This window comes from Taurulus bubalis (assembly GCF_910589615.1).
Source record: "Taurulus bubalis genome assembly, chromosome: 12".
In the NCBI taxonomy this organism is placed as follows: Eukaryota; Metazoa; Chordata; class Actinopteri; order Perciformes; family Cottidae; genus Taurulus; species Taurulus bubalis.
The window spans coordinates 20,330,124-20,343,395 of NC_136600.1; the positions used below are offsets into that span (position 1 = coordinate 20,330,124).

The window sequence follows — 13,272 nt, forward strand, 5'->3', positions numbered from 1 at the left end:
CTGATAGCTTTTCCAGGCATTGGGTTATTTTTACACTGTAGAAGAGGCACTGTGTGTCTTTGTGGAGGAATGCGTGCTTCTCCACGTTTTGCTACTGACAGCCACAGTGCTCTTTGTTAACAAACTCTACAAGTCACTGGGAAATTACTTTTAAAGGGCTTGTATATTGCCCTTACATTATACGCACATTAAACAAGGTGTTAGAACAATTAACACCTATTTATCAGTAACATCTCACCAGAAAGATATGTCAAAATGTCCAGAAATCCAAATCTATATCCGAGTTAAATGTAGCTCAGGCACTTAGCATAGTTTGATCAAAACCCAACCTCTGATAAGCACATTGTGTGTGCAGGCGTGTGTGTGTGTGTGTGTGTGTGTGTGTGTGTGTGTGTGTGTGTGTGTGTGTGTTCGCAAGCATGCCACGTGCATGCATGTTTGCATATGTTTTCACTCAGCTCTTTGTGCTAGTTGCCTCACATTACTCAAAGACACCAGGAGGCCCAATAAAGCGAAGTGACAGAACACAGCAACTCCAAAAAACATTAAATGTGTTCAGGCGTCGCTCCGTGCCAGTGGTCTGTTTCTCAGAGTGTTGTTAAAATGCTGTTAATTCTGACTCAAATTAGAATTCTAGGCCATTTCCCAAAACTGCCACTGTGCAAGTTAAACAAGGACCTCAATAAAACAATCCATTGGTAATAGAGGTAATTAAAGCTCATACCTCATTGGTCACAGAGACAGAGGAAGACAAATTGACCATCATAAAGTTGGAAATGACAAATGTACAACTTAGATGAAAGTACAGTTTACTACCCACCAATGCAGGCATGAACTCTGACGGACAGCTGTGTTCGGAGAATAACGCTGTGCTTCTTGCCCCTCCTGTGAAGAAAGAAAGACAAATGGAGAAAAAGAGAATTGTTACAGGACATTGAGTCATGTGCGATTATTTAAATTTGCATGTGTGCGTGTATGTGTGCTTTTGTTTATCTAATTTAAGGCAGCCTTCAATATGCCAGAGGCAAGCAAGTGCTGAGAAGAAAATGGAACCAAATAGCTACTGTGCAAAGGTGCAACATGACGACAAATTATACCATTCAGTCTTAATCAAACCCTTCAATATTTGCAGTTTGAAGAGCAGAACTGAGGAGCAGAACTGGGGAAAGGTTTCCAAAGGTGAAAATGAAGGATGGGAGCAGCTAAGAGGTCAACTCCTCCCCCAGGGTTAATGGAGACATGCTAAAACCCTATCACCGTCCTGTCAACTGCTTACAATGTCTGAATGACAATCCAAAACAAAGACGTCAACAATGCAACCCAATTCTATTCAATCGTGAAAGTGAATGTGAGGGCATTTGTATTCATGCAAAGAATAATTTGGCTACTTTTTGTACAAAGTTTGGTGTAAAATTGGCCATTTTAAAGTATAAGGCTGGCATTATTCAATGTTTATTTTTAGTTGCATGAAAAGACCAAAACCAACGATGTGTTAGTCCGTCTCTCAGGATTGCCATACTTCCCTACCTCGTCTGTGGCAGCCAGTCTCAAGCTCAATACTCGATACTACTGAAGAGGTGAATTAAACAGTGGATTATAATGAATATATTGCTGTGTTAATGGGTGTATGTCAGTAGGACAGTGTATATGGTATTGATTCGAACCTCACCACATGGTAATGAAGACACAAGTTACCCAGTGCAACACGGTGACTCATTGATGTGTTTTTAATAGTTTTTGCATCTCAAATGTGAACAAACCTATGACAACATTAGAGGAAGATAATGACTCAGATGTTGTTGTTGTTGTGTCGTCTCAATTAATCTTACATGTTTAGTATTTTGGTGGTGCGGGCCAAGCTTTTGTTTACATTTTGGATCACAGATTGTGCCTTCAACCTCCCGACTAGCTAGAGAAGCACACAACAAACCCAGAAGACACAACTGTGGACAAGAGCACAGCAGGTAGAGTTTCACAGCAACCCCCCTTCTAATTCGTCCCTCTGACAAATAGGCTTTTATGCCGCCTGCACAAAGGCTGTGTGATTGTTCAGACTGGCACAGCGCCAGTGACAATCAGGCAGCAGTGGGTATGACACAAAGAGAAAAAGCCCATCAGCAAAGAAGGCAGATCATACTGCAGCCTCACCATAAACCAGCAGCATCACTGCATAACCATCCCAGACAGACATACATGACATCTCTCTTGCCTTCATCAGTTAGTGGAAGACTGCACTGACACACAAGCAGATTACATGGCAGAGGAAATCTGTATATGCTCACTGTTTATCACATATATTATCCACAACAAGCAGAGGTGACACAGGAGCAACATCTGTCAACATGGACCTTGAGTGGTGAGATGAGACAGCAAACAGGAACTTAATCCTCTGTGATGCTGTTGAGGCGAATGGGTAACCAGATCCATTTTGTCACGAAAGTCTGCTTTCTCTCAGCTGGGCTGCAACAGTATCCTCGTGCTTAACCAAGACCTGAGGCTGCACAGGCCAACATGCTCATTATCAAATTAAACAAACATGCATGGTATATAAGTGAGGTTTCAGACCCCCCTCACCAATTAAACATGAAAATTGGACACTCCTTCAGACAGTGCTGCAGGCCCATAAAGGGTGGAGCCCATAGTTAGAGGAATAATAATAACTATAAAGAATGTCAGCCGAATAACAAATTGGCTACATGGTGGGATATAATACTGACTGAATTCCCTGGTTTCCTTTTGGTCTCATGTGCCAGAATGATCTGGTTTCTTCTAGCGGTGGTACTGTATAATCAACTCAAGCCAAATGCAAATTTAATCAGATCCATCATGTGTAACATCATGCTTCTGAAATACCTTTGTTGCTACCATTTGAATAACCATGACAATTCTTAATAATCTCATGAAATGAATAAACTTGACCATTCCCCAGTCTTACTTCCCGACCATTAGCAAGAGCGATTGTTCTAAATTAGATGGCTTTATAAAAGATTAAATAAAAACATATGGTCATTTTTAGTTATTCTCTACATGAAAAGGCAGTGCACTATAAATCTTTCTATTTAATAGCATAAATCTGTTATTCATCATCATCACTTATCAAATGCTGCAAACAGGAATGCAGTTGTGGAAACGTAACAACTATACCTGCCAATTAGATACCCCATATTATTCTCCAATCTCCCGTCACTGCTCTGCTCAACAGCACCCTCATAAAGCCCCGTCTTAATCCTAATACCCAGAGCAGCTGCAACTGGACCAGTGGATACCTGCCAGCTCCTTGCTCTCTGGCTTTATCTAAGGGGGCATTACTGGCGCTGTTTATAAAACAACTCAAAATGTGTACCCACAGAAGGTGAACACACATACTTAGGATACAGAAAAGGTGGTACCTCTCCTCGAAGACCAATTAATGCCAGACAAGAAGGCCCCACGGAGGTCTACTGACTCAGCACTTCTTGATGAACACCCCTGCTTGAGATACTCCTGCAACAATTTCTACAGAGGGACCTGCAGAGTGTGAGTGAGCCAGTCGAAGTAAGGAGGGTGATGAATCTATCTCCTGGCCTGCTTCACTGACCATTGACCAAGTCTCACACTCAAGTCATGCACACATGCACACACAACCACATACACACCGAGCAATCCCCATTCTGTTAATAATACCCGTAAACTGCTCCACAAACACAGAAGGGCAATTGGTATTTTATTTCCCTCCTTGAAGTGGAGGCTATACTGTTAGTCCACTGTTTTTTCCTCAAGTGAACAGCTTGTGTGAGTGTCTAACAAACATGTGCAAGTGGGTCAGGAAAAAATAGAAATATTGAAAACGTAGCTGTTCTAAGAGAGATGAAATAAGACGATCAGAAACTCTGAATAGTTGAGGCAAGAACAGTTGGATTTTAATAGGCTTGACTTCTGACTGGTTGGTGAACACATCAAGAACACTCAATAAAACAAAGAAAGGCATATTCAGCACACAACTGTTGGCTTTCAGATGTGCTTTATATGTACCAGGGTAGGGAAATGCTAATAAAGTGTCTTCTTCTGTGCTGGAGGTCAGCTACACTTTTCACATGCTGAATCAATTATGACAATTGTAACAGCACTTCATGTTATCTTCTCAAGACGAGTCAGGGAATATGTCCTTCAGGACTTACAACTTTACTAATTATCTGCCAATAAATGTCCCACATTTGAGCAAAAGTGACATCAAGCCCAATGCATAACTCCACACATGAGTTCGTTAAACAGTAAAAATGTTCCTACAACGTCAGACCCTCATTCTTCAATCCATGTAATCCACAAAAATATTCAAGGGCTGTAAATACCGGGCCATCTGATCCTTATACGTCCCCCGTATCTCGGTTCAGGGCTACAAATACAGGAAATTGTGTGTGCAGGGTCAATCAATCTATCACGGCTAGAAAACTAAATGACACACTGACTACCTTAAACTGTGCAGATATGTCTGAGCACATGCCTGGGCAATATGGCCAGTTTATAACTAAGTGAGACTGTATCAGAGATGCGACAGGGGATTTATGAGTCACAATCGCCTATAGCTGGGCTTCAAACAAGGTGTGGAAGTGATTATGGCCCTTAAGCTCCCGTGACATGGATATCTCCTGGCTCTGCAGCGCTCTGTCAGAGGATCATACTTTAATCTGTTTGTAAAGACACTAGGTATGACACAGGCGCCTCAGGAATGTAACCTGTCATTAATATCAATTACAGATGGATTTAATGGCCAATGATCAGGAACTCAGGCAGTATACTGTATGAATATAGTGCTATTCTCTTTACAAAGAAAGTGGCTGGGCTTGAAGCAAAAATAAGTATTACAACATTTTGCTTGTTAACTGGAGTTAGTGCAACAGAGTTATGTTGAGATCTACTTGTAAAACTCAGACAAAAACTGGGAAATGTTCTGTGGATTAAATGTTTTGGAGTTGGAGACGGCTGTTGACAGATTTTCAGTATAAAAGGTGGGTGAAAAAGTACAATGAAACGAGTAAAGGTGAAATGCCTCATCAGACCTTTTATTAGCTCAATAATCATCAAATCAACAACACCGAGCAGTGGGGGAGGTAATCCTGAGCACATCAGCACCATAAAAAGCCAGCGAGCAGAACTGCCCTATTTTTACAAAATAATTGGCTAACCACCTTCACCCCCAGCCTCCTCAGACAACACTGTGTGGGATTAATGACATACATCCATACCAGCCTGTGCCAGCTGGCACGACACCGGCCCTGGCAGGCTCAGTCCTCGACGAGAGAAGAAGTGGACCACTTTAACCTCACAGCTCTCAATAGCCTCCCTTAAGCTCCTAACAATTTCAGATGGAACTGGGAAAGAACGGCACGCTCATCGTCCAATAGAAACACAGAGCCAGAGAGCAGCTTATGAATTCCAAGTTAGGCAAATAAATCCATACGTGTTTGTGGTCCAGCCGACCAGGAGCTCTCATGTTGGTTCATGATCATCTAAAATGGGCGGCACATGAATGATCACTCCACAGTTCGTGAACAAACATATGGAGTCAATAAAGTAACTAGCCAAAGAACATGTATGAAACCGAAATGAAGCTAACACTATTTTAAACTCATTATTTCATCCAGGGCTAGGAGGGATTTCAAGACAAAGCCTCATTTAACTACATATTGCCAGTAAAACAATGCAGCTACATTAGAAGTTGAGAGTGTATGGTGGCGGGTGTACAATTGTAGTTTGGCCACTTCTAATGAGAGCACTTACGTAACATCTAATTGAGACGAGGGCGATTGCTCATGAGACGCGTCTACACCTCATAAGTGGTTTAGATGACATCACTTCTGTCACCGGGCCAGGGAGGCCAGGTATTTTAAGAGGCATGAATGGATGAATGCAATGAAAACTCCAAGACATAGAACTGATCAAATATATCGAGGCCTAATTTTCATCTATACAACTAAGATCAGCATAACCCATGCATAAACATAGGCTTTCTTTCTGAAAAATAGAACAAATATTACAATCTATAAATTACACTGTTTAGATATTTGGTGCCTGGTTCACAGATGAATTTGTGCCGTTAATTATTAAAAGAGAGGTCTGAAACTGAGAGCCACTAAAATGAGGCAAAGCCTGTCCCCTCGTTTGTTCGACAGACCCAAACACCTACTGAGAGCAGCTGAGAGCGGGAGAGCTCAATCAGCTGAGGAACAGATTGGGTATCATTCTTTTTTTATATATATATATAATCAAATCATATATAATATGATCAAATTGCCAAATGAATATATATATATATATATATATATATATATATATATATATATATATATATATATATATATATATATATATATATATATATATATATATACTTATACTGCATACATCCCCATAGCAAGTGTTTAAATAAAGACTGTAAAATGTGCCTCTTGTCTTGCCTAAATGTGTATATGTCCCTCAAAGAAGAAGAACAAATTATATTGATAAAGTCAGGCTTTTAAGGCAGATAAATATGTTGGGTGTTTTTAAAAAGAGTGAGTTACTCTTGAATAATAAATTTTTATTTCTGGTTCAAAACAGCAAATTTGACTACTACAACATGAACAATCTAGTCCTGGACAATCTAGTCCTGGTGAGTTACGTCCATTATCAACCTGCAGTGTCATGCTTCTTATGTTTTCAATCTGAATCTCGAAGTGAAAAGAATATATGACCAACTTTAGTGCAGTGACAGAGAATGTGTTTTTCTTCATTTCAGCATGTTGTGTACATGCCATTGTTTGCTTTTGTTTGGTGATCGTGATGAAAAAGATGAGAGATTGAGAGAGTCAGAGGTGATCGCTATCTTACCCTCCTTCCTCCTGAAAACCCTCCAGTTCATCTCTCTGCTCGGCCAGCGTAGACTCCAGGTCCAGGTAGCTTCCATTATGGGACAGCTGAAGGGCGCAGTCATCCGGCTAGATCAGAAGGAGACAAAGTCAAAACACTGATCTGTCTTCAACCCTCTAAAGATCATGTAATTTACACTTCACACATGTAAATAATGCTACACATTGAGTAAGTATTTTAACAGATTCATGAGTTCATGGTCAGCTGAGGCTGAGAGCCAATGGCCTGCTATACCACATGCTGCACCCACATGCTGATCAGTCCAGAACCGACACATCGGCTAAACAAGGTAAAAAAAAGGCAGATTTAGAAATATTGCTCTGGAAAGGTTGGTTTGCTGCTTCTGTGAAACAGAAGAATTACAGTGTTGAATGTCTATTTTTCAAGCAACATATTAGTTCATAACCACATGCGTAACAATCACGATGGAGGAAGACTTTGATTCTTTAAATTACAACTTCAGCTGCAACAACAACACTGCTCATTTCTGAAAAATACATTTTTAGTTATGGTTGTATACAAAACATAACAACTTTGTTCTCTTGTATGGGCCAATCGGTAAATGCACAGTGTATTTGAGGTTCTGTGGGCCATAGAAAGTTATTTTATCAGCTCCAGTCAGCACTCTACAATGACAACCGGGTGAGGTGGGAAAGCAGTCATGCAGATTTGTTTGCCTCTTATCTGTCTGCTCTCCCGTCTGATAAACTGTCACGATACAAGAGGATTCTGAAGAGGAGGAATGATTTGTCTGGTCGTGAATGGTTGTCAACAGCTGACTGTGGTCCAGGAGATGAGGAATTAGTTCTGTGTCTGTTCACTTGTCTGGCTGACCTCCAAATTGGAGATATTAACCTATTTATATTCAGAGTCTGTCAGCTCCACGGAACAGCGGCTCCAACAGTGAAGCAGAGGACGGGAAAACAAACACCATTACGGGAGGGCAAACATATGACTTCAGTGAGGAGAGTGGCACTGCTCTGCTCCATCAGCAGCCAGGGTATCTAAAACAACCTCATGTTGAACAGTCCTGGAAATATACTGAGCACATAGAACATTCGTCTTCTCTTGTCAGCTCACATTGAGGGCTTTGTAAGATAGCAAAGGCTATGATACACTGCCAAAATCAGTTTGCTAGATTATCTCCTCTTAAAAGAAGAGCAACGCATGAAGACATATACGTAACATGTGATTTTTACATTTGAGCGGTTATTGCCTGGTCTGATGCAGTTCAGTTTCCTCCCACATATGACAGTAACTTAATTGAACGTGAAGGAAAAGGGATGGAAAAGACATTATGGGTCTGATGGCTTTGATCTGTTAAGCCACTCTGTTTGTATTACTGCACTACAGCGCTCAAGGACTGTCATGTTTGAGAAGTGAAACAAAACATGTGGTCGGTTAGGATAACTCTTACTCTTTCTCCCAACTCCCTGACTATGATCTGTCGGGTTGGTTTCCCATGCATGGTAAACCAAATGATTATTGGTAATTTAATAGTTGGGGAGATTATAGGGCTGAATATCTTCATTTTGAGAGACCAGAGAGGAAGCGAAGCACAAGGCCTCTGCAGTACACAGATAACTTAAATTGCTTAGTAAATCCTATTGTATATAAGACAGTGATGAGCTTTAGTTAGGTCGTTGTTGATGTTCTTGCAGTAAGGCGGACTGACGGATACGAAGAGACAGATCGAGAGAAAGGTAGAAACAAACAAAGCTATACTGTACACATGCAGAGGAGGAAGGAAAGTGCTTCTTTAGATTGAAGGACAGATTCTGGACAGACACGAGGAACAAAGTTAGGCCCACTATTGTTATGTCAACGGACTGAGGTGCCTTTAAAAAACAGAATGGGTGTGACAGTAATATTACATGTAGCATGAAGGAGAAGACACACTAATGCATATACTCTGAAATCATTACTGAATGTCTGCTTTCTGTCTTGCTAATGTCTAAATCAGAAAAATGATTGTCCTTAATGTCCAACATGGTAATGGATTAATATGTTTATTTGTTCAACCATTTTTCACTTGCTTGATGTTGCATTGTTGTTGTTTTTCATTTATCATATATTGTGGTGTTAATTAGTGATATGTTTGTTATTATTATTATTTCACTGTGGCTTTATTGGCATGTTTGCTAAAGCATCAAAATAAATCAAAGTAAATCATATAAAATGTGTGATGTACTGCACTTTCTTGTCAATTTAACCATCTGGAACAATTTTTATTTGAAGCAATCTAAGATTTATAGTCACTAATCTTTAGTTTGTTTATTCAAGGTTCTCCATCACTGCTATTTCTAACCATTCACTTCTTCCTTTTTTGTGTTTATTCCAAATAAAACTCTGTTGCTGCTTACCACAAAAAACATACCACCAAAAATATATTTAAATGTTTTATGGATTGAGAGCACATGCTGTAACTTTACGCAGAAAATCGAATTTATCATTACAGTATATTTTTTTACGTTTCACAATTCCTTAAATTCTACTTTAAGCACTGTTGGAGTAAAAGGGGGGGACAATGTGTGTTCTCTTTAAGCTATACGATCTGTATCACAACCTGAAATAGACAAAACATCGGGCTGAATTTGAATCCGTAACCAGTAATTAGCTGTGGAACCATGAAATGCCTTTCCCCATACGAGGTTTTGCAGGCCAAACGCGGATAAATCAAGTCTGCCATTAATCAGTCCCTATCTGTACAGCCATCAACTCATCCATGTATTCACATATCTATCCTCTAACCAGTGGCTCTTCAGGTTGTCATTGAATAATCAACCTGGATGACTGATTACCAGTCTTGTCCTGTAAAACTGTGCCAGGTTAATGCAAAAAAAATGACCTTTAATCCAGGAACAGTGAGTGCTACCAGATTATCAGTAGCAGAGGCTTTCTTAGCTGTCCCCCGCCTAGGACTTGAACCCACAGTGGCCTGTGGCGGCCAAGTCCAGAGAGGTAGCCACAAGTGCTCTGCTCACACACTGAGGTCTGGCCTCTCCCTTCCACCACCATGTGGTCCACTGACCAGGGAAACAGAAAGAGCTAAAAATAAACACCATGCAATTTCCAATTTTAAACTGTTATCTCACTAAATTTCTTTGTAATGAGAAAATGTATACTGTGTGTAAGTTCCACATTGGAAACCCAATAGCCTAACACCATTGCCTTTTAGATAGTTTTACAAATGCTAACCTCGGGTTAGCTAAACTTACACATGGTGTCTGTTAACTGCAGCGGGCTCTAAATGAAACAAGATGAATTACACTGAAAAGGTTAAAGTTTGTTCGATAAAGGTGAAGATGGTATCTGTGGTCTTTCTCTGAAGGCAAGTGATTTAAAACATATTAAAACACACTTGATGCATGACAGAGAAACCACAACAGTAATCCTCTGTCAAGCATGCGGAAGATGAGTCTGTCCACCGACGCTGCATTCTTCTGAAAGGAGCCCCTCTGCGGAGACATCCCTTCAAAATGCAGAGACCAACAAAACCTCAACTCTGCATAACAATGTGCAAAAGAATGCAAAGGAGCTCTGACAGGCAAGGAGGAACCTGCATTTTACAGCATTTAACATAACTTCTCGTTATGGGAGTCTGTAATTTTTTTTAAGAAAGAAATGTGGCCCAACAATTGAAATCGGTGAAGTGAGAGAGTCCATTCTCCAAGACTTGACCACATTTTCCCTCCCTTGACCACTGCTTTGCAATCAGATGCCGGGCCTCATGGCCACCAACCCGCAAACTACAAAACATTGCCAGAGAAGAAAGCATACGAAGGACTATTGATCTATTGATTTACGATGACATTACAAGTAGGTCTGGAATAACTCCAGCACATTTTGAAAAGCATGGTCACTTTTGCATCTGACAAGGACGATGCATTATTTATGACAGAAGAGACCAGGTCAGGTCACCTGAGTCAGGTGATGACTCGTCATACTTTCTATTCACAGGAGAAACAGAGATGTTTGGATATTTTAATTACCAGTAGAGCCCTCAAAATATTCAATAGTGCTACTTTAATTACATAAATCACATACTGCATCCATATGCATGGTGGCAGCGCATTTTCCGAGAAAAAAAAAACTGACTTCAAAGTGTGTCTGCTGTCCTGACAAATCTGTTGTTGCTACACAACAAGCATTCATGGTTTAAATCATTGTTGCCATAAAATGTAATCCTTGGTCATAATGGCTTTTGATGTTTAAACCTCTCAAACAGTTAATGGTAATTGATGTTTGACTTTGAACAGCAACATAGCCCATATGCCATCCCATGTACAAACCAGTCCAACACACATAAACAAAAACCACTCACACACACGCACAGATCACCCCTCTTGAGACTGCAGAGACTGAAACTGACAGGAACAGCCCAGAGACAGCATATGCTAGCTGTTTTGACTCCCTGGACACCATGTGTTAGCAGCGTGCTATTTATACCAGATTGACCCGCACCATAGAGACGGAGCTCTAAAAGACAACACATTTGCTATCGAATGCATGTACGTGGACAGAGTCCCGCCTGTCACTTCTTCAAACTTGTGAATCAGAGAAGTCAATGTCGCCACAGTCTTGTCATCCACCTGAATGTTATTCTAAATAAAAAGCACAAGAGCTGCTCCTTCAAGTTTCAGCTTCATGTGACCAAATCCCACAAACCCGGCGCTGCTGAGCCGATACCACTGGTACTCCCTCTCTGTCTAGTTTGTGGTCCAGCTGGCCTCCTGCTAAACTGAGACCAGTCGACTGTGTAGAGTACATCAGCTCTTTGTTTGTGTTTTTAATTCTGCCCGCTTCCCTCTCGTCTCTCAAACAGTGGAAAGCGCTCCCATCCCATCCTGCTGGTCAGAATGAGTTGGCTGCAGAATGAGAGCCAGGCTTGTGGTGATCCACAGCATCCTGAGGCTTCCGTGACTTATCTTACCAGTTCTACTCAAACAGGATGGAGTACTATTGATCTGACAGAATGAAGAAAGACCCTAATTAACTTTCTATTTACGTGACTTCCCAACCAGACTAAGATGAATGCTTAATATAAGACTCAACCTCAGATCCTATGGCCCCATTTGCTTTGTTTAAATGTGAAGGTCAGTAGATGAGGCCTTGAGAAAATGTGTATAGATGCACACAGTGTAATCAGAAGGCAGACACTGGCATTTCTCAAAAGAATTGGTCTTCAGAGGCCTTTAAAAGAAAAATAATTGAAAATGGGCTTCAGGTTTACATTATTTGTCACTGGATTTCTTTAGGAAACATAAACAGGGCAATTTACACCATACAAAAGAGGAACATTCAGTTATTTTGAGCTGCTTAAAACTGGCTGTGCAGTTGTGGATTTTGGGAAGGCTAACTCTTGCAAACCAAAACAGACATATTGCAGCGGATCAAATACAACAAGGTAGCGGTACTGCAAAAGGCATTCTGCTTCTGACTAAGGAAATAAGAGAATATCCCATAGCTTCCAAATACAAATGTGTTGTGTTTTCACACAGTTTCAGAAGTTGCGTTGAGATCAGAGAGTTTGCAAATTTAAATATCCAAATCTAGGACAATCCGGGAGGGAATTACCTTCTCCGATCCCTCAACAACTGACCAGCTGGGCATTTGACCCCCCCCCCCCTACTCTATTTGGGGCTTTGTAGAGACAATAGCAGAAGTGGTTTCCTATATAGACTTCAAGCTCATAGTTAAGCCAAGAGACACCCGATTGAAAGTTGATGGAAGGTTAAAAGTGGAAAAACAATGATAATTCGTATTTTGAGTAAACCACCGTTATATTATCTGTTTCCCTTTTTGTTTCTTTTCTCTGACACAAAACAACTGGAACAAAAGTGTTTAAAGATCTCTCTAAATCTAGCTAATGGGTAGTAAAACAACTGGTCAAACTGAGCTGGTGTTGTGGTTGAGGTAAACACTAACAGATCAGGCCAAATAATGGGTGCCTAAATCATTCCAATATCACTTACTGCCATAATAGCATATAGGCCTATCTTCCTGTCACAGTGCATGCAATAACTGTTTAAAGCATGTTGATGCTCCATCAGTTACTGGCACTATCAACGGCCCAATAGGTTTGTTTAGTAGTAACCCCACCAACATGCTCAAGCTAATAATTAATTTAGGATTTTTGTCGGTGTTAACTTTTTTTTCCTGAGCTCATTTAAAGAGACATGAACAAAACATCACCCAGAGATGAATAAGCATACTGCATACCTTCTGCGGGGCTTTAAGCAGCCTGTGGACTCCAGCAATCTGATTTATCAGAGGAATATCTTCCCTGAAAGTGTACAGAGGTGGCCTGGTGGGCTCGGGGAAGTTGGTGCTGTTAAATGGGTCAGTGTCATCTAGGAACTGTACCCTGCATATAACCGTAGCCAT

General features: G+C 40.7%; 1 protein-coding gene across 1 annotated transcript in view; it reads right to left on the reverse strand.

Annotated features, from left to right (window-relative positions):
• fhod3b (formin homology 2 domain containing 3b) overlaps positions 1 to 13,272 on the reverse strand; it is a gene marked incomplete at both ends in the record, with an annotated part of 74,461 nt that extends 61,189 nt beyond the window's left edge. The window contains 3 exons of the mRNA XM_079226891.1: positions 821 to 885; positions 6,847 to 6,953; positions 13,108 to 13,272. Of these exons, the coding sequence (XP_079083017.1) occupies positions 821 to 885; positions 6,847 to 6,953; positions 13,108 to 13,272 (337 nt within the window). The remainder of the gene's footprint in view (positions 1 to 820; positions 886 to 6,846; positions 6,954 to 13,107) is intronic.